At 51.3% G+C, this 21,699-nt stretch overlaps 1 protein-coding gene across 5 annotated transcripts in view; it reads left to right on the forward strand.

Annotated features, from left to right (window-relative positions):
* SEPTIN9 (septin 9) overlaps positions 1 to 21,699 on the forward strand; it is a 143,721-nt gene that overhangs the window by 60,554 nt on the left and 61,468 nt on the right. Inside the window, exon 1 of one of the 5 annotated variants that reach the window (XM_075111273.1) lies at positions 6,914 to 7,116. The exons of the other annotated variants lie outside the window; for them this stretch is intronic. Within the exon in view, the coding sequence (XP_074967374.1) occupies positions 7,062 to 7,116 (55 nt within the window). The 5' untranslated portion in view covers positions 6,914 to 7,061. Of the gene's footprint in view, positions 1 to 6,913; positions 7,117 to 21,699 lie in introns of those variants that run through there. 5 annotated transcript variants of the gene reach the window in all.

Consider the following 21,699-nt stretch of genomic DNA (forward strand, 5'->3'; position numbering starts at 1 on the left):
CTTCCCTTCCCACACACGGGGGCTGTCAGCCCACTGCGATGGGGACACCCCCGTCCCCGGCCCCCGTGCCCTCCTGGGAGCATGGGACCGGCTGGGTGTGCGCTTGGCTGGGGCTGGGGCAATGCGCCTGGCCTGGGCTCAGCATGGTGTTTCCCTCTCCAGGCTCTCCACATGCACAATAGCCGGAATTGCAGCTTGGTGTGAAACACTTCAGGCTGGGCTCCGGTATGAGGTCAGTGGGGCCCACAGCAAGCTCATCTCATGCATACAGATCACCGGGTAAATGGGCAAGTTGCTTGTTGGAGTTGACGAGGGTTGGAGTGCATAAGAGGGTGTTCATAGGGGACAGAGCTGTGCCCTCCCAGCCCAGCCGTGTGCTGCTGGATCAGAGCATGGTGGGTGCTAATACGCAGCATCCTTCCTACAAGCAGGCAGGGGGTCCAGGTGCCTGGTTTGAATCCCACCTTATCACCGGTATAAGCCCAGGGCGACTTCATTGGTCCCCACAGAGGCAGGGAAGGTGTTGGGGACCATCAAAAATTTGCACACACGGAGTGCAGGAAAGACTTGGCTCTGTTTTCAGATTAGCAGGGTGATGGGATGGATGTTGGTCCCCTGCTTGTCCTGCTCAGTGTAACCACATGTGATGCATTCCCTTGTCCTGTTTTAGAACAAGCTGGTACCTGCTCTGCATGCTGACTTAGTGGAGTTAAACCTAAGGCAAAGTTAAGGCTTGAGCTTCTTCACTGCTGTCTCCCTGCTGGAGGTGAGGGAGAAGAGGCTGCAGGGATCTTGTGTCTGTGGTTGTTCCTCCACCCACCCAGCTCTGATGGGGCCTCTCAGCTCCAGGGTTGTCCCAGAACACCAGGTTTGCTGTTTCCCCTGTTTGTACAGTGAATATCTGAAGGCTTGGGGACCATCTTGTTCCCCATGTTGCATTGTATTTTCTATGAGCAGCTGTGCCCCACCTTGAAACCTGCTTGGCTTTTTGACCCCTCGATTTCACAGCAGTCCCTTTTTATCTCCCATCACTAGCTGTTAAAATCTTCTTCTCATTTCCAGCTCTTATTGACCTGTTTATACCATAACCATATTTGGGTTTGGATTGGGGTTTTTTTTTGTTGTTCCCTTGGCAATGGTGATCTTTGCCTGCAGCAGCTCTCCCCTGCAGTGCATGTGCATGCAATGCTTTTAGCAGTCCCGCCCTGCCTCCACCTTAATTTCTGCTTGCTTTTACTGATGCAGGGTAGCCAGGATGGCTCAAGACAGACCACTAGTGATTTCTGCTTTGCTCAGAGCATCTCATTTGCCACGTTTTAGGAGTGCGCTCACTTTAACTGTAGGGTGTCGGTGGCTCACGGTCACACTGGGACCAGTTGATTCAGTGAGGTCCTCCACGCTGAAGCACTTCTCATGATCAAAGACTTTATCAAAAGCCCTTTAGGTACTGACCTTCCGTCATTCTTCTGGATTTCATCTTATTTCTGTTATCCAGTCTTCAAAGTTATCCAACCCTTTCTGTGCAGTCTGTCATCCGACCCTGGCTCTGTGTTTGTAATGGGTTGCGTAGCTCTGTGGCACTAAGGGATGAGATGTGGCCATGCTTCTGTTATTGAGAAAATCAGTTAATTATCCAGAAATCTCAAATCAGCAAACCTATTTTGAATTTTTAAAAAATTTTCCCATGATCTTAGCTTCCTTGCAAAGGAAGGGAAGCGTGACTAGCACTGAAGTGCAGCCATCCTTGCTGTATTTCCTACTCCTTTGGAAGCAGGAAGAGCCTGAAGTCTTGGCAAAGACCCTTTTTTTCGTGACAATTCCTGAGTAATCAGCAGGGCTGGATTCATGCCGTCATCTACATGAAAGCATGGGCAGAGGTGATGGGAACTGTCTCTCTGGTTTTCCTTCCAGAGTCCCCTCTGTCCCCAGCCAATAACACTGGCACTTCCCAAGGAGCTGGGGGCCGGATTCGGCCCTGCTCACCACTGCAGCCAGGTCTGGTCTTATTACTTGCCAGCTCCCCATTTCTGAGTGATGGCTGTTACATGCCTCAGTTTCTCTACCTGTAACATGGAGATCATTGCACCTCTTCCTGGTGGATTTCGAAGCAGAAATGTTTTTTTTTGCAGAAGTACAAGAACTCAGAAGGTGCAGGGAGCAGAAGAGTGGAAGAGAGGGTAATTGCAACAGCCTTATTTTTTAACTTAGAAGAGACATGACTTGCCATTCCTTCACCTTCATGATCTGCCTTGTCTGGGTTGTTTTAAGTCTGCTTCTACCTGTTATCCTGCATTGGTGCTACCCATCTGGCAACAGCCAAGTGGATGGTGCAGCCAGCGCTGCCCTGTGCTTCGGCTTGAAGCGATGCTGTGGGATGCTGGACCACCGCAGATGTTGGGGGTTGCTGTCACACGATGCAAGAGCCCCCACCCACTCACTGCACCTACCCGGAAAGGCTGGGAAGGATGTTTCATCTATGATCAGCAGCAAGAAAAGATATTTGGACTCTCAGTAGAAATATTAGGTGGTTAATAAGAATATTTAGCTGCTCCTACATAGCACTTTTGGTCAGTAAGTCTCTAAGAATTTTATAGAAGAGGCCAGAACCAATAAAGAGTTTTGTTTTCTAATTAAAATAGGAGGAGGAAAGGGAAGATGCTGTGGATAAATTACCTGCTTTTGTGTATGAGGTAATTTAAGATTCTTGTAACCACAATGACTCATGCCACCCAGTCTAACCAAGCCTGACGCTTATGACTGCAGCAGATCATGAGGCCGATAAGAGCTGCACAGGTTCAGAAAAACCTTGACTTGTGGGAGGAAGAAAATCTGCCTGAAAAACTGCATTCTTAGCAGCTTGCAAGGAAACTGTACAGTCCTGTTTAAAACGCATGTGGATAGGAAAGTCCCTTTTCTGCCTTAGCCTGCCACGATGAGGGATTTCTAATGCTGATACCTACCATCTCCTTGGAGATTTTTTTTCTCTCACGGTTTTTTTCTCCTTGAAGCAACTTTCTAGGTCTGCTCTGTATCGTGGTTCCCCCACACCCATGTCAGGGCAGAGGCAGTCAGAGGCAGTGACCAGCACTGGCTGCTTCTGGAGGAGGTTGTGCTGTGATCTGGAGAAGCCCTTGAGGTACATCACTGCCTGGAGAGCAGGAGAGCCCGGGGATAAGGTACCCAGGGGACAAGAGTCAAAGTTTCTTGCATCTGCCAGCTATCATGGCATCAAGCTAGTTTTAGCTTGGTGTCTAGAATTATGTGATCAGCAGATTTTACAGACTGCATTTTTGGGACAGGAAATCACTTATAGGCCAACAAAACAACTTTGCAGGAAGTTTATTGCTCATCTGAAGAGCAGAGTGATGGTGAAGGAAAAAGGGCTGGGCAGTCAGTGCCCTCGGTGGCCTGGGTTAGTAAGGAAACAAAAAATATTTCCGTTGTAATATAATACAGAAAGGGAAGTAATTTACTTAAAATCCTCCTGCAGCCAGTGGTTTGCAGAACAGGGATGTATCGTGGACAGCAGTTGCTGTGAACAGTATCCTGAAGGTCTCAGTTGACCAGGAGCTCGAGGTGAGTCCTCTGATACAATAAAAACAGATGCTGAGACCCTTGGTTGTATAAACAAGGGGAGCAGCAAGCAACAGATCTGCTCTTTCTTTTGAAAAGCGAGTTCTCTCTCTTTATTAAAATAAAAATAAAAATCCAGTAACAAACACTTGTGAAATGTTGGGAGAAAGGAGCAGGAAAGCCAGATAAGTGACTAGGGGACCAAAGAAGATACCTGACATGAAGGACAGAAGGAGCAGAACCTCATTAGTTTATCAAAGGGAATGTAGGTGTTGTGATCAGTGTGGGAGATCTATCATCAGGAGAAGGCTCAGGGTCCTTAAATCTCCTTGATCTACCAGACAAGGGCAAAGCAGGGCCCATGCTGAAACTGCGTTTGGATGAGAGGTATGACACACTCTTTTGCTATGCTGACAGGGAGCCCCAGAAACAAATTCCGGGGGTGGTGGTGGATTCTCCATCCCTCTGGGATGGGTGCTCAGCTTCCCAGGGTTGCCTGCCTTTCTAAAAGAAGTGTTTAGCTAAACACAAGCTTTTGGGTTCAGGGTGCACGTAGAAAACCAGATGAAATGTTTTTTAGTTGTTACGTGCAGACTGGACAAATGGATTATTTTTTTGGTCTTACACTCTTGTGAAGCCATGCCTCTGACCATGGCTAAATCAAATAAAGGTGCAAGAAAGTCTCCAGGAGAGAAAGGGTGGGCTTATCTCCCCAGAGGAAAGCTTGTTCCTCCTCTACTAGCAGGCGCTTGGGTAATGTGCTGTGGGGTGAGTTGTTTACATACCTTTCTGCTTTAAATATTTACTATTAGATCTCTGGATATTCTTGTTAGTCTTTAGCGGCTGTTATTTTCCATCTTCCTCTCCCCCTCTCAGTGCCTTAGGTGCACATGGGTGCAATGTTAACCAGCTGGTTTTAATGAAAATTAACTCCTGCTTGCAGTCCAGATATTTTATGTCACACTTCTTGGGGCTCTCTTCTAGGCCTGTTGATTTGCTAAACCTTTATTAGATCCAGGATGATAACATTGTCTTTGCTTAGGAAATGCAGGATGACCCAGGGAACTGGGACTAAACCAAATGGCCTCAAATTCTTCTGCTGAAGAGCTTTGAGTGTCTTCACCAGCTTCATGAGATAGGCGGATATCACCGTGACACTCACTACTCACAATCCATCAAACAATAGGGTTTTTTCTAGTGGTTTACTTCTTGCCTCCGGTTGACCTCAAGAACAGAGTCCCCATCACAGTGCCATGCTGATCCCCTGTGACCTAGTTCAGAGAGTGTCACCAAACTCCAAGCAGTGGGTCTGATGCTGAATTTTATGAGGTTTGCAAGTGGGGAGACTCTCAACATCAAAAAATGTGCTTGGTTCTTCCTCAGAGTGACCCTATCGCTGATTTTTAGTCTTGGTCTTGTTTACAATATTGGTTTTTAGTTTGTCAAACTTAGTTAATTTTTCTTCCCCCCTTTAAACCCATTCTATGACCTTGCGATGAGAGTGTACTGAGGAGTTATAATGCTTAACAGCCTTTGTAAAAGGCTAATCTAGTTCTGGTCCTCCAGGGCTTTTTCTGCTCCTTGACAGTGTTTCTTGCTCAGTAACTAAGGTTAGTTATTGATGGCTACATTTTTACCTACCTGAATTGGATTGTGGGTGTGACCTGCATAAGAGCACTTGAGAAAAATAAAGCCACTTTCTTTCGAAAATCAGCACCACCGGTGTGGGTCAGCCAGCACGTGATGCTGTGCAATGTGGCAGTCGCCACTGCTCCCTGCAGAGCGTGTGTGGATGTGGTGATGGCAGAGACCCAACACCCGGGTGCTAAGCCCAGAGGCATGAGCGCCGCAGGTCCACATTTATTCCTGTTCTCTTCTAAGGCGTTGGGAACAGGTAGTGGTGTTCAGGCAGTGGGGCTGCCAGGGAGATGTGCACTGATGGCTTTATGGATGGGGGCTTTATCGCATGGGGAGGCATTTGCATTTCAGTGTTGCGACTGCACAGAGGTGCAAAGCCTGTTCCTCTCTGCACTGTTGTGGTATATTGGTTTCTGACATCGCTAGGAGTGCAAAAAATTAGACAGCTGAGTGCTGCTATCTGCAAGGGGAGGAAACCCACTGTATCTACTTTAAAATACCATGCTTCTCTTTTAAAGGTGCATTCTCAAGACTTTAAGCAGTTCTCATGTTTTAAAGTAATACCTTTCCTTGGATTGAAACCTCAAGCTATTAACAGTATGGAAAACCTGGAACTTCTTGCGTCTGGGAAATTGGTGCTGTTGGTTTAATTTTCTGGTTCACATATACTCTTGGGGAGTCTGTGGTGTTTGCAGACTTTGGAAGAGTAAAATTAAAAGTGTGACATAAGTGATGAAGCACGTACTTTCTGCAATAACAGACAGTAACAGGACTAGTGTTTTGCATAATTTTTCTTTATGGTTCACCTAAAGTGGACTAAAACCCCAGCCCATTAATTCTTCTTTTCCTGTTGATGTGCCTGGACGCATTTTGGTGGGTATCATCACTTTTGAATGATGCTACTAAAACACAGGGTGCAGCAGATAAGAAGAGGGTCAAGAGGGCAGGATCTGAATCAACATGGGAAGGGAGAAACATCAGATAATGGGCAGAGAGATGCACAAACCGAGAGGGCCTGAGAGGTGGAGAGAAGGCATCAGTGCCGTGGAAGGGGCTGGTGTTGATGCCCAGAGCTGGTGCTTGTCACACTGGCTCTGGCTGGAGAGAAGCGATCTGTGGCCAAGGTGTGCCAGGCTGCGGGCTCGGCTTTGGGGCAGGTTTTGCAGCAAGAGGCTGTGGCTTTCCAGAGCCGGCTGCAGAAGTGGCTGGGATTTGGTAGTGATGGGTTAGCGCTGCTAGGTAGTGCTCCAGTTTGATTTTGAGCAATTACAAAAATAGGGGAGCGTGGCCGAGTTGCTCCGTTCCGGTTATTGGTGCTGGAGAACATCAGTGGTGTACCCCACGCGTTTAGGCCGGTGCCATCCCCTTCGAGGGGCGTCCTTCGGTGGTCACCTCTTACCACGGGATTCGTGCTGAGCAGGCACAGACGTAGGACGGCCGGCGCCAGGCGCGGGTTTCAGCCCGTGCTTCGCGCTGTGCGCGCCCCCGGCGCGCGGGGACCCGGGACACGCGCGGGCCTGAGAGACGGCGTTTGCCCGCGAGCGGGCAGTGCTCGGCTCCCGCGTGGGCTCCGCGGGTGCCCGTCCCAGCCGCCCACCCGGGGCGGCGCGGGGGCGGCGTGATGGGCGTGGGGAGCAGCCAGTGCGCAGCGAGGGGGCCGGGCCGGGCCGGGCCGGGCTGGGCTGGGCCGGGCTGGGCCGGGCCGGGCGGCATGGCAGGCTGCCCGCCGGCGCCGGGGGCGGCCGCAGCCGCTCCCCCTCCGCCATTCATTCGGCCGCAGGCGGCGGCGGCTGCGCGCACCCGCCCGCCCGCGCCCCGCCGAGCCGGGGGGCAGCGCCCCGCGCCCCGCCATGACCGACCCGGCCGTCAACGCCCACCTGGAGGGCATCATCTCCGACTTCGAAGGTGGGTGGCCCCGGGGATTGGGGGGGCGTTAAGCCCCGGGGTGTGTGTGGGCGCTACTTTTTGGGCTAAACTGGGGGGGAAAGTGGGGGAAGGCGCTGCCGTGGCGGGTTGGGCAGCGCGGAGCCACCCGCGCCCCTCGGGGCACCGCGCCAGGCTGGGGGGGCCACGGGGGAGCGGGGCTGAGCTCCCCCCTCGCCGCTTCCCCCCGGGCTGCGGCTGTCCCCCGCCGGCCCCCGCCTCTCCCCGCTGCTTGGGGGGCACCCGGTCTGTGCCGGGGGCCCGCCGCGGGTCGCGGCCGGCCGGGTAGGGCTGGAAGGAACGGGTTGCCCAAGGGCGGTCGCCGGGCAGCCCGCAACACCCCCCCCCCCTCCCTCCGGCGCCCCGGACCCCCCCCGGCAGCCGTCGGGGCCGGTGGCTGTCGGGGCCGCTGCCGGGCTGCGGTGTCTTTGTTCGGAGCAGCGTTGCGGTTGGGTGTTACCTGCTAAAGCAGGATCTTACGGGATGTTTTTCTTTCTCTGCCTTTTCCAAGTTGGTTTACGTAGACTTTTGAGCTGAAAACACACGCCTGACATGGCTGTGACACGTCTGTTAAACCCCAGGCACTAGCCCTTCTGTCGACTCCCAGATTTTGGATGTCAACACAGCCCTAGAGTAGCTGGGAGGTGGATAACGAGCCCAAGTTTCAAATATGTCCATAGCGGGAGCTGCCCGCCCTGGAAAGCTTTGCAGTTGTCCCCTGGCAGAGCTCCAGGTGCCCGATAGTTGTTGCCTCGCTCTCCAGTGGAGTATCTCCTTGCAGTCCCCTTGGCGTGCAGGCGGGGATGCCTTCTCCCGGGGCATCTGTAGCTCTTGCCCAGCGTGTTGGCTTTTTCAGGCAAGAAACTAAGCGGAGAAGCGTGCTGCTGCCAGATGGGTATGAGAGTCAGAAACAGGCAGAAGAGGGGTGGGGGGTTGTGTCTGCAGCAGGCGCTGAGAGATTGGCTCGGGGGAGCTCATCTTCCTGAGCAGAGTTTTGGAAGAGCAGCTCCGTCCCTACACACTCTCACGTCCTGGCAGCAACCCAAACTGAGCTTTGTGCAGCGGTTTCTAGAAAAAAAAACAACCAAGAAATAGTGGAGATCCGGGGGCCGCGGTGAAAGCTTATCCAGGGGCTGCGTGTGGAGCTATAGGCTGAGGCGACTTCACCGCCTCCCCGTGAATCCGGCCTTGCCTTCGGGAAGGAGTGCCGTGGTGTTTTTCTTGCTGGGCAGTTGAGGAAGCTGAGTACAAAAGGGTTCCTCTTCCAGGTCAGGCAGGAAATGGGTGGCAGAGTTTGGGTCTCTACAGCCCTCGTTGGAAGGATTAGCCACATTCATGTCCTCTTTTTCCAGCCCTTGGGCTTTCTTCAGCCGAAGTTGGGAATGGAGGGCTTAGCAGGAGGCTGAGGGAAGTCTCGTTCCTGAAGAAGATTAGGACTAACAAGTGTTGGGATGCAGAGAGCCACCCGAATACACCATCAGTTTGGCACTCAGGGTTCAACAGCGCCTTTGTAACTGTTCTTTGGGGACTCTGTGACCTTCCCCACCGCAGGGTTCCGAGTGCTGATGTAATTACAGCCTTTCCTCTCGCCTGCCCCGATTGCATTTAAATCTCTGAAGAATGAGTAATTCCCTAGTTAGATATGATAAAGGCTGTGCTGTGAGCCCCAGGGCTGTTTGTTGAGGCTGTAGAGCTGCTCTGCAGTGCGACTTATTTTTTTGTTTTTCAGTCCGTGAAGCACTTTATAGTTCCTGCCTGTGCAGAGGGAGAGGTTGGGTAAAGCTCTGTGCATCTGCAGTCAAGAGGTCTGGCCTTGCCCTTGAGCAGGGATCTGGGCTACTGTTTCACAATTTAATTAGTTTTCTGGGTTGTGTAGCAGCTTCCCAAGAACAAGGCAATTAATTTCTAGCCCGTAGGGCAGGAGATGCAGTGTTCACGTCTGTTGGGTGGGTATTGCAGCTCCAGGGAGCCTGTGGCCACGCAGGAAACATTAGCCAAAAATATGTTGGAGAAGAAACACCAGATCACCCGGCAGCCAGCCACCTCTTTGTTCTTGCTGATCACACACTACCTGCCTTCCCAAATCACCCTGGTTATTCCTGCCTGTTTTCCTTGTAGCATCCCTCCCTGGCATAGGACTGAGGAGTTTCTTGTACCTGCTGGGTTGCAGAAGGCAGCCATGGGCTGCTGGTGTGGGAGCTGCCAGCCTTCATGAGCCTGAGGAGGATGCAAGGGCCGTTTGGGAGGAGGAAGGAGTAAGAGATACTCTATTCCTGTTTAGTTTCCAAATCAAAGCAACATGTGAGAGGGAAATGCAGCACAGCAGAGTGTGTTCTTCCTTGTGCCTGATGCTGCAATGGGATGATTGCATCCAGGCAGCAGTACGTGTGTCCACCTCATACTGTGCCATCAGGTCCTGCTGGGAGGGCACTAATCCTGCTTATTTGACTGTAAGAGCTTCCTTACCTCTAATGGGGGAGGGCATTGTTAGGTCTGTGGTTTGCCAGGATTTACGGAGCATAATAGTTCTGCCCCAGGTTTATAGATTTTGGCAGGTTTTCAGAAGCGTGGCTTGTTCAGCTGTGGTTGTGGCAGCACTTCCCAAACTCACTTCTGCTTCAGAGGCCTGTGGGTCACTCAGCTCCCAGGAGCCTCAGACACGTACCCCTGAGTAGTAGGGAAGGGAACCTGTAGCAGTAAATCAACCCGGGTGGTGGGATGCTTGTGCGTTGTGTTAATGCAGTGTAAACTTACTGGAAAGTGGCTCTGTTGAGAAGATCCTGGGAGTGTTGGTGGACAACAAGCTGACCATGAGCCAACAATGTGCCCTTGCGGCCAAGAAGGCCAACGGTATCCTGGGATGCATTAAAAGGAATGTGGCCTGAAGATCAAAAGAGGTTATCCTCCCCCTCTACTCTGCCCTGGTGAGACCACATTTGGAGTACTGTGTCCAGTTTTGGGCCCCCCAGTTTAAGAAGGATGCTCCTTGAGCAAGTCCAGAGGAGAGCTACAAAGATGACCAGGGGACTGGAGCATCTCCCATATGAGGAAAGGCTGAGAGGCTTGGGTTTGTTTAGCCTGGAGAAGAGAAGACTGGGGGGGGATTTCATGAATGCCTATAAATATCTAAAGGGTGGGTGTCAGGACGATGGGACTAGGCTCTTTTCATTAGTGTCCAATGACAGGACAAGGGGCAATGGGCACAAGTTGGAACATAGGAAGTTCCACCTGAATATGAGAAAAAAACTTATTTACTGTGTGGGTGCCAGAGCAGTGGCACAGGCTGCCCAGAGAGGCTGTGGGGTCCCTTCCCTGGAGACATTCACACCCCGCCTGGGCGCGGTCCTGTGCCCCCTGCTCTGGGTGTGCCTGCTCAAGCAGCGGGGTTGTATGGGATGATCTCCAGAGGTCCGTTCCAACCCCTACCATTCTGTGTGATTCTGTAAACCCCAAACCAACCTGATCCTGTTCAGGTTGGGTGATATGGGAGTGTTGGTGTCTGCAATGTTTGACTGTAGAGAGGGGTGGATGTTCCTGCTCACAGCTTTGGTTGGTTGTGATGATGCCCAAAGATAACTCCGCAACGTGGTACTCGTCATCCTGCTAAGGACTTGGAGCACTGTGCACTCATGATCTACTGCCTGGTAGTAAGACAGAAGAGATCTGCTCCAGCCCCTCATCCTGGTGGGATGTGGTTGCTGCTGAGCAGAGTCCCAGGGGTAACTGAGGCACATTCTTGCTGACAGTCACTGATGGTGAGTTGGCAGCAGTGATGCTGAGCGCTCTTTGCCTTTGCTCATGCTGTCAGTCAACACCAGATTTGTTTCCTCGTAATGTTGAAACACAAAATGTCATAGTGGGTGCAAGCTGCGAATGATGGTAAGTGCCGGGTGGAGCTGTAAGTGTATGGAGCGGCAGGGTGGTGCCAAGGGGTTCAATGTGATGTCTGGAGCTAGAGCCTTGGGGGGGATGCAGGCTTGCAGGTTTCATTCTGGTAGAAACTGTAAGACAGCCTTTGTTGATGGTTCTTAATTCCTCATTCACACATCTCCTGTAGCCCAGCTACCTCGGGGAGCATGTGCTCACTGGTGGGCAAGCCTTGGCAGTGCTGTGCACTGTGTGAAGCTGGGCACTGAGGCAAGGAGCCTCCTGCCCTGCCAGGTCACATCAATGCTGATAGGAAGTCTTCTCTGGTTATTTTATTTTAGTTTTTTTTTTCCTTCCCCGTTATTGGATGCTTTCTCTACAGATACATACTTTTTGCACCGCCTGACGCACATTATTTCTAGAATTTCAGCCAAAGGCTTTGTCCTAATGAGGTACTGAGTTGTGCTCGGTTATATTGTGGTTTTAAGGGTCGTTAAGGACAAGAAAACCATCAGCCAGGTTGTTTTCAGGAGGGGGCTGTATTAGAAATAGGCTTTTCTACATGCGTGAATCTCATGGGTCCGTCCTTAAAATTTACTTCAGCAAATATCTGGGATGTCTCTGGGACATGTGGCTGTGGTGTGTCCCCCAGGCTGCTCGGGGCTGACATGCCTGCTGCTGTGGGGAGCAGCTGCTGCTGGCGTGCTGCGGATGCTGGGACTCAACCCTGCTGCTAATATTAGCAGGAACACGCCAGGGATGGTCCCAATGTTACGTGGGTGATGTGGCTTGAATTCAATATGATGAAAAGCCCCAGGGAGGGGATGTGCTTCATGTTTGATTAAGCATCTCATTTGGATTCAGGGTCTCTCTTTTAAGCCCTGCCTAAGGGTTTGCAGGATGAGTGCTCTGCTGGGCTTACATGCATGGGAGTGGGCTGGGAGACTTGGTCTGTGACTAACGGTCCCACGTGTACAGAGGTTCAATGCCTGGAAAAGGAAATACAAAAAGATATTTCAGATCATATCTCAGATCATCTCAACCCTAGGAATGAAGCAAAGCTCCTGAATGTCAATTGTTGGATTTCCTGGGCTGTTTCCAACAAAATTATACTGCAACTAGTGTCTTCTGGTACTCTTTCTTCATCACCAGCCTGGCATGGGTAGAGCCAGCACTGCTCCTAGCTGGTGGATGTAGTGTGCTGCTTTGAGACAGCTGATCACCTCTGATGTCGTCAAAGATGAGCTTTAAAGGCGCTTTGGAGAGTTTCCTCTCTTTTCCACTCTTCCTATCTATGTTTCTGAAAGTGAGACAAAAGAATGGTGTAGATGAGAGTTTTCTGCCAAATCAGTGTGGGGTGGGAGAGGCAGGAGCTGTCTTCCCCAGCACAAGTTGTATCTTCCCCGTAGAACTGGCCTTTCATGCGCAGAGTGGAAAAATCGCATCTGCCTGGTTACAGCAGCAGAGACCTACCGCTGCTGGCTGTTTTTTTCCCTATGTATATTTAGTTCTTTGGGAATAAAAATGTTATGAGGGGGAGTGGGAAAGGGAAGAACAGGACGTGGATCTCTCCATCCACATGGGCTGGACCCTGGGGATAGCCTCTACCACCAGTTAGGATGTAGGATCATCTAAAGGTCGTTGTTTATACTCATGCAAGGAGGGCTGGGCTGCACGTCCTTGGGGATGGGCAACCACTGCAGCATGGAGCAGTGTGTCCTTGGCTCTGTGTCAGCATGGAGGGTTTCCAGTGTTGGCTGGTACGGGTGAGCTCTTGCTGTCCATTTGAGATCAGTCTTGGGCAAAGTGAGCACAGTGTTGTGCTAATCACAAAACTTTTGAAAGTGGCTGGATGGGAAGGGACAGGGTGGATGAGTGTACACTGGTGCCAGGGTAGCTACTTTGGCTGTGCAAGTGTACTGCTGGTGCCTGGAGGTAAGTCAAAGTTTGGAGCATGTACGCCATACTGGCTCCTCCAAGTACTTGCCAGTTTCTGGGATCTTGGTAGCATCTTTCCCTTAATAAGAAGCTCACCTGAAGTATAATCATTCTCCAGCTTTACTGTTTGCTCCTTGCCTGTTGGTGGTTTATGGCAGTGGAGTGAGTAGCAAGCACCCCTAGAACATGTTGGGTCATGCCTAATACCTTTGAGTGACCATGTCTGCATCTCTTAGCCAAAAAATGCTAGCAAACCTGCTGCTAAGTGAGAGTCCTGGCACCTCTGGTGTCCTGTGGCTGCACTGTCTGGATGCTGGTTTGTTTTCTGTAGGACCCAGACAGCAGCCGCAAAAGCCCGGTCTGGAACTTGTCAAAAATCCAAAGACAATAATGGAGACTTCAGAGCCCATAATCACTCCAGATATTCATGTTTCTAACTCTGATATTTGATATGTAAAGCAATATCTTTCTGCAGGGCCATTAGCAGGCTCGTTTCATCTCCCAACCTCCCTCCCTCCTCCTGCTCCAGTGAACTCTGGCACATTCTTGATCATTAGAGGTGGGACATGGAGGCAACAATATTATTTATTATTTATTTATTATTTATTATTATATTGTTATATTTATTTTATATTTATTGTTTATTATTATTATTATTATTTATTGTTAGCCTCAACTTATTCTGAAAAGCTGCTCCCAGATTAATGAGAGCTCTTATCTCCTGATGGCTGTGATTTAGGCTTTTACTGTGATTGCTTTTGTGAGGTGGCTGGACAGAGCTCAGTGCTTGGGGCTTTGGAGCTGGGACCCAGGTGCAGGGTCTGCCCAAGCTGGCTCTTGGCTGGTTTGCATGCCAAAAGGTGAGGAATCATAGTTGTCAGCATGGTCCGTCCCCCTGCATCCTCCTAGTGCTGCAACAGATGCTCTGTTGCTGGCACCCAAGTTAGTGCAAGTTGGGGTGGGGTACCAGCCTGTTGCCTGGGTGTATGCACTGCTGACATCAGGCAGTCTCCCTTGGATTGCAGGTAAGGGGACACCGTGTCCACATTGGTCTGTGCCGCCATCCTCCCAGCAGAAGACGTGGCAGTTTGAGTAACCATCACAAAATTGTACGGCCCCTTGCTCCTGGTGCATTGGGTGCTCTCCAGTTTGCCCCAGCCCTGGGATTTATGGCAGGGGTTAATGGTGAGGGCATTGGCACAGAGCATCACGCTGGTGCTGGTCTGCTGGACTGCTTTGGGTGGGAAGGAGCATGGTGAGGACTGGGGTTGGGACTTCAGTCTTTCTTCCATTTGGTCATTGGAAATGCAAATATAGGGAAATGTGAAAAGGATGGATTTTTTTTTTTAGCATGTTTAGTTTGCTGAAGAGGAGAAAGGAGGAGTGGTCTGCGCTCTGCCAGCCTTCAGGACATTTGGACAACTGCTCGCATTGCGTTGCTGGGTGTCCCCTCCAACAGAGGTGCCAGAGCCGTCTGCAGTAGCGCCAGCAATCAGCAGGCAGTACAGGCAGCACTGTGGGCCTGAATGGCGCCCTCGTCCCTGCTTTAGTTACTTCTACTAATTTACCGTTTTCCCTAGCTTTTTAACCAGCATGTTGCAACACCACCCATCAGAGAGTCTTCTCAAGCAGATGCTTAATCACTTAACGATTTACTCACCCAGTTCCTGCCACGGAGGCTGGTCACCCTCCTGAGTCACCCTCCTGTCCCTGGCGTGGGCGCTGGGAGTCGTGACTCGTCGGGGTGGGTCTGGGTGCTTATGGCTTCCTACACCTGGTACGGTACCAGCATTGAAGCTGGTAGCACAGAGCGGTCTGGGGTCTGCAAGACATTGCATCATACTTTTGCCTTCTGAGTGATAATTTTAAGGCATTTTACAAATATTAGTGAACCAAACCAAATCTGCAGTTTCCTAGGAGGCTCAGAGAAGATTTATTTCTCTCCTTCCCCCCCTGCCCCCATATGAAAGGAAACTGGAGCACAGACTGGAGGCAGAAGCTGCACAGAGCCTGTGGCAGAGCCAGTAATGCAATCTGCCGGGCTGGATACCCTGTATTTTATGTAATTTTCTGTGCAAGTATGAAATTAATATAAGGGATGTAAAATATACTGGTCTGATCTGGAAGCATTTTGCTGAGGGTAAATGGTTATATAAACCAAAGTGTAATGGAGAATCAAAGCTAAAACCTTTCTAGAACTGCATTATAGGGACTGGAAAGCTAGGATTTTGAGTTAATCTGAGTGTGGATTTTTTTTTCTATTCTTAGTCCTGACTTTCCTTTTGCATGTTCATTTCTGGTAGGCTGTCTTTGTAGCTTACTGTGTGTGAGTGAAATGCTGCTTGAAAAGCTTCGGTTAATGTCAGAGCCCTGAACTTGGATTTGTCCCCAAATTTCATCCATAAGTCACAAACTTGGTACTGTTTGCACAGTTCGGGAAGGCACTGCATAGTGATAGCAAGTTGCCAGCATTATCTTCTACACACAAATAATGTGTCAGACCATGCAATCTATTGCAACTTCTTTTGAATACCATTTGTAATGTCAGAAAAAGGATTTATTTGTGCATAAACCATTCATAACCTGACCCTGGATAGTGTGAGAGTCATGCTACAACAGCAGATTGTCGTTATATATATTTTTACATATGTGTTTATATGTATATATTGCAACAAGGTTGATTTATTGGTAGAAGAAAGGTGTGAAACCTCCTGACACATGCACAGGGAGGGGATCCAGCAACCCTGACTTCTCTTTTACATTGGATGATCGGTGGCTTTGGGAAAGGCGCTTTTAAAGTTTCCTGCCTTCATTTCCCCAGATATAAGAGGGCATCTGAATTTCTCGTGCCATTTTGAAGCTGTTGGTGCACTCACAAAGCCCTGCCAGCATGTGGAGCATCGCTTGCTGCCTGTACTGCGAGTGAATTTCCCATCTCGGCCCTATGTTTTTGACCCAGCTGAGGGGCTTGGTGCAGTTGGGAGCACCTTATTGTTGAGGACAGGATAGAGGTATCATGCTCTGGCCCTACGGCAGGGTTGCAGCTCCCTTCCTGTTCTGCTGCGGGACCTTTAGGTTTAATATACAGTGTACATGCACCCTATAGGTACATGAAGAACATCCTACTTGTTCCTGTAACTGAGTCACTAAAATGCATCCCCCTCTGTTATGGATCATGGCAGCTATTCAACAACTTTACGGATGATGGGTTCGGATAAACCAAACTCAGGTGGCCCCATGGTAACGTGGGCAAACATGCTCTTTGCACTAGAGTTGGGCCAGAAAACTGCTGTGAGCATCCTGCTGCCTGGTGACAGGGGTCTGGGAAGCTTTAAGGGCTGTGAGTGGTTAATGCTATGTTGGGTTTCTAAGAGCTCCTTGAAAGATGAGACCTGCAGCCTCCCCCTCTTTCCTCCCTGGGAACAGGAGGTGACCATCTGGTAGCAGTTTAGAGAAAGTCAGCGCTCTCAAATGGTACCATTGTATCGTGTGAAATAACGGGGCCCCTGGCTGCCTTAGTCCCATAAGGCTCTTATGTGTCGAAAAACCCAAGAAAAGCTTTCTGTGCTTAAGCAAGCAAGCAAACGTAACCCCTGGGTTACAGAGACCATGTGAGGGGCAGAGGATGTTTAATGGGAAGCAGTTGGGCGCTGTGGCTGTGGCAGAGCCCAAGGCTCCAGTTGTGAAGCAGGTCCTGGTGGAGTCAGCATCCCTCACTGTTTATTTTGGTCTCCTTCTGAGTTCTGTGCATAGAGGTTTCCTTGTATAAAGTATCGCCTTGACTGTTACTTGGGGTATTCTGTTTAAAAAGGGAAGAAAGGAGCAGATGTTCCCTCGTTGACCCACCGTGGGTCCCATGGGGTGCCCAGAGCTGGACTGCGGAGCAGGATGAGCTGCAGTGGACGAAGGGACGGGTAATCCTGGTGCTTCCCACTGGAAGATTTGGAGCCCTTAGGCAGGAGCCAGAGCCCTTCATGACATCTGGGTGCCCTTGGTTTGGCTGGGACCAAGGAGGGACTTCCCTTCTGGGAGAGGAGTGTGTAGATACGAGGTCCTGGCCGTGCCATTTGCTTGTGGCTTCTCCAGAAAAATCTTGGCTGTCATATGAGCTACTGGGTTTTGAAGCAGACCTCTGTGCCCTCTTCCCAATTTGCAAGATCCCTAAAGAGCAGCTGGTGGCATGTGCTGTGGGGTGACCGGGAGGACACAGTGACTGTGCTGAGCAGACATCCCCAGTGCCACAGCACAAAACAGAAAGACACACAAATATTATTTCTCAGGCCCAGTGCTTGCTTGGGGAGCATCAGATCGGGGATGAAAGCATGCATTCCCTGCCTCAGAGTGACTGGCTGGCAGAAACCACATTTTGGTCAAAACTGTGGGTTTGCAGGAGCTGCCAGCAGAGCTGCCTGCAGCAGGTGCCATCTCAGAAAGCCTGTGCCTCCCTCATCTGTCAGGATTAATATTGGTATTTTGTAAAGCTGGCCCTACCTGGCTGGCCCTGCAAAGTGAGGCCATGGCTGCATTATGCTGAGCAAAATGCCACTACCTCGAGAGGTTTGCAAAGGTCTGGTCCCCAAAGGAACACTGCAGCAAGTGGTTCCCAGCCCACACACGATGGTTGTGGGCAGAGGCTGGCAGGGACAGAGCTGCTTCTGAAAGGAAGCACTTGGAAATCTCATTTTAGGGAATTTTGGGCTTTCCCTGCTGTGGGAGGGGGTCCACTGCCTTCAGCAATGCTGGATTGAGCCAGAGCTGCCCAAATTGGTTAAAAGGAAGCACATGTCAATGGCAACACCATTTTGCGCTCACACCTCAGCGTGCGCACCTCCAGAGGAAAAGAAAGAAGGGTGATGCTCGGCACCTCTGCCTCTTTCCCTGCCAGCTGCGTCCAACACCGGCCAGCAGATTGGATGCTGCCGATGGGGCTGGGGAAGCCCTGCTAGCGCCGAAAATCCCCTGGAAAATGTCATAGTGGGGATAACCCTGCAGCATGGCCATCCCAAACCCTGCTCGGGTTTGTCTGAGGGTTTGGCCCAGGGTGTCCGGGGACATGTGGACCTGGGGCCCCACAGGAGCCTGGAGCATTAGCTGTGACTGCTGGCCTGGTACCCTGGCACTGTGTGGGTGGGAGTGGGATGCAGGGTCCTGCAGCACTGCCCTGTCTTCAGCTCCTGTTGTTGTAATGAGCACACCAGCTTCCCTGCAGGAAGCCAGGAGGAGGGTCATCTGGAGCAGAGGCTGTTTACTTTCCTTTCTTGGCTCTGGGCAGGACAGGCTATTTTTAAGCTTTTTCTTTCTTTTTTTTGAGAGTTGTTTTGCTTCCTGAGGTCCTTCTCTCTTCTCTGTGCAAGGAGCAGGAGAGAGACGGTGCTGAGCAAGGGAGCTGCAGCCGTGCTCAGTGCCACTGAGGGCCACCATGGCTGAAGGTGACATCCCTGAGGATGATGTTCATGGCAGTGGGTCTCTGTCTCAGAGGTGGAAACACAAACCCTGTGGGTCACAGTTTCTCTCCTTTCTCATGCCTGGGATGTCTGACCTTCTCCAGACCACACTGGACTCAGGGCAGTGACCAAATGTGCCAGCAGGACAAGCTGGGTACCAAAATCCCCATGCAAACAGAGGCATGATTTGGACATCCCATCCTGTAGAGAGTCATGGGCGGGAAAGCTCTTGGGTTGTCCCCAGGCAAATCAGTGACTCTGGGGATGGAATGCCACTGGGGACTGGGGGTCCTCATGATTTTGCTGTCAGAAATTGTGCTGAGCCATTTCCAACCCTCCCTTGGGGTGACAGTTCCTTGCCGAGCCCCTTGGGTGCCCCCTTACAGCCTGTCAGGTCCACAGCGCTGGCATGGGAGGGTTTACTGGGATGGCTTGAGTCTCCTGCAACTCTTCCTTAGGTTTTCTGATTGCCTTTGTGTCTGGGCTTTGACCTTTTTCTCCTTTTTGCAGTGGGGCCTAGAAGGACCTGGAGAAAAGCCGTTTTTGGGTGTTACATTCAGTCCAGCTCTTCAATAAGGGCAGGGATGGCTGTGCTCCAGAAGGGCTGTGCTGGTGGCATTGGGCAGGTTTACCCCGGGCTTGGGGCACTTCGAGAGGTTTGAGGTCAAAAGAAAGGGCCATGTGCAGCGGCTCCAGCAATGCCATTGCATGACCCACCACCTGGTTGCTGATGCCACCATTTCTTTTGGCACTAGCAAGTGGCAGGGGACCGAAAGGAGCTGAGATGATGGAGGTGGTTCATGCAGTGAACCCTTTAGGTCAGCAGGGCTGTTTGTATCCAAAGCTCATTATCAGGTCAAAAATAAGTCCCCAAACCACTTGGTACTGAGAAATTTCCAGAGGGATGTTGGTTAATAAAAGATGCTTGCCAGTGTTTCCTTTGCTATTGGGTTCCTTGAGAGCATTTACTTTTAAACTGTTCCTCCAGACACATCTGTCGTGAGGTTATTGGGCTGCTTTCTTGAAGGGAATAAAATGAGGCTGAGCTGGCTGGCTGGAGGAGTGACAAGCAGGTTTTAAAAGCCTGACATTGACAAAACTGAGATCCCATCCATCAGGGAGCTAGCAGTGCCTGGCCAGGCTGTGTCCTCTGCTGCTCTTGCCCACCCAGCTTTGCTCAAGGCTGGGGAAAGGCTCCCCGTCGGGTTGCCCCTTCCGCTCCCTTTGTTTTCCTGCAAAATGCAAACCGGGCTTGACTGGTGCATTGTTTTAAACTTAGGAATTTGGGAAAAAATAGCTAAAATGTTCTTTTCTGGATTAAGGGTGTGATGGAGAAGGAAAATGGTAGAGAAGTCTGTGCTGGAGAGTCTAAGCTGCAGCTCAGTTCGGAGACCTGAGTTTTGGACATGTTGGAACAGCTTTCAAGTGTGGGACCTTTTTTTAGTTAATTGTTCTGGGGGTGCTGATAACTAAGGCTTAGATGCAGACCTGCAGTGCACAAGATGCACAGACCACAGGGCAGAGGTTGCCACGGAGAGCATCTCGCCTCTGCAAGTGAGTGGTGACATGGCTGGAAGGGCTCCGTGGGATTCAGAAAACAGAGCAGATAAAATAGAGGAAAAAAAAATCTTTATTTTTCTTTACTGCCTTCCTCCCTCCTCCTACCAATGCCTGAATGTTTTTGAGATGCAGGATAGACCATTTTGTCACTAAGTGTACTTCATGGGGCAGGCCCTTCCTGAGTTTTACAGGGTGGATGCTGTGTGTTGTGCTTCAGTGCTTTCCTCTCTTCTTAGCCATAAAGCAGCCATGGTGCTGTTTCCATCGGGCTACTATTGAGGGTGAATTGCCCCATGTGTCCCTCCCTGCCCACGTCAGCTGGGAGCCCCTCGCTGGGAGCCGTGGCTTCCTGGCAGTTCCTGTGCCAGGCTCTGAACCACAGTTGGGGGACGTGGATGTGTGTCTGTGCCCATGTCTGTCTGTCTCAGCATAGAGGGGCTTTTGCAGGGTCACTAATACAGAGCGTCCTGGTGAGGGTCCCGGTGATGGTCTGCAGTGCCCATTGTGTCTGGTTTAGCAGTTATATTTAGCAGTTTTTGTGTATTCCCCCCAAAAAAGGGAAAGCAGCCTAAAGCCTGTGTCCTAACACTAACCCCTGTGTGCCTCCCTGTTTTATGGCTTGTCCGACATGTGAGCCCCAGCTCTGAGGGTCGGACTTTCCTCACCAGCACCTTTGGGACCCTTGGAGGGGCCATCGCTGACCCCAGCCCCTGCTTCCCAGGATGGAGGCAGCCGCATCTGCTGCGGCCCTGCCTGGAGCGGGGGGCGGCGGGTGTCAGCAGCTGTGTTTGCAGTCTGCTGGCGGAGCAGAGCTGGGGCGGCTGCCACGTGGACGGCCCCCCCGTCCTGCCGGCTGGACCCAGCTGCGCCAGATGGCTTCTCTCTGGCGAACGGATGTGTCCAAGGGACGGAGGGTCCCCAGACCCCCTGGCCCTGCCCGGGGGGTCAGAGCAGCCCAGTGGAGCAGAGGAGGCGCTTCCTGTGCAGTGGCTCTTCTCCAGCTCCACCCCAGGGGTGGCCAGGAGGTGGGTGGACAACCCTGGACGAGGGAAGGCTGTGCTCCAGTCTCTACCGCTGCTCCTGGCATCCCGTGTGATCTCAAGCCCAGGTTTTTAAAGGCTGAATCTCACTGATATTATCCTGTTGATGTAAAGGATGGTGGACCCATTACTGATGCCTGTGCTGGTTCTTAGCAGCATGGCTGTCATCACACTGGCTCAGCCTCGTCTCATGGGGGCTCCTTTGGGACCCCAGGCCTGTTCCTCATCTTGTCCCGACCCCACGCCTGGCTGGGTACTGGGGGACATGGGGTTATGGGCAGCCCTTGGCATTTGGATGGGATTCAGCAGCGGTTCTGTGTTTCTCCCTGCTTCCTATGAAGTTCAGCCTTTTGTTTCCACCTGGCTGGCTCCTGTGCAGAGCAGGGGGTCGGCTTGGCTTAAGGGCATCTACTCTTTTAATGAGGTCTGGCTTCAGTGGGGTGGGAAGGGCTGTGTGTGGGACATGTGGATGTCCAGGCATGAGCCAGGACATGATCACGCAGCTGCTTGCCCCTTGACTGCATGGCTGGGATGGGAGCACCACTCCACAGATGGAGGCTTTCTTCAGTGACACTTTGTGCTCCTGAGCTGAGGATCTGACACAGGCATCCATCAGGTTTCCTTAGTCATGCTCCTGGCTTGGAGGCGTTCGGCTGTTTCATTCTTAGGTAGCTTGCCTGACCGGGGTGCCCTGTGTGCTGAGGGACCATGTGACG

This window comes from Phalacrocorax aristotelis, chromosome 16, assembly GCF_949628215.1.
Source record: "Phalacrocorax aristotelis chromosome 16, bGulAri2.1, whole genome shotgun sequence".
Classification (NCBI taxonomy): Eukaryota; Metazoa; Chordata; class Aves; order Suliformes; family Phalacrocoracidae; genus Phalacrocorax; species Phalacrocorax aristotelis.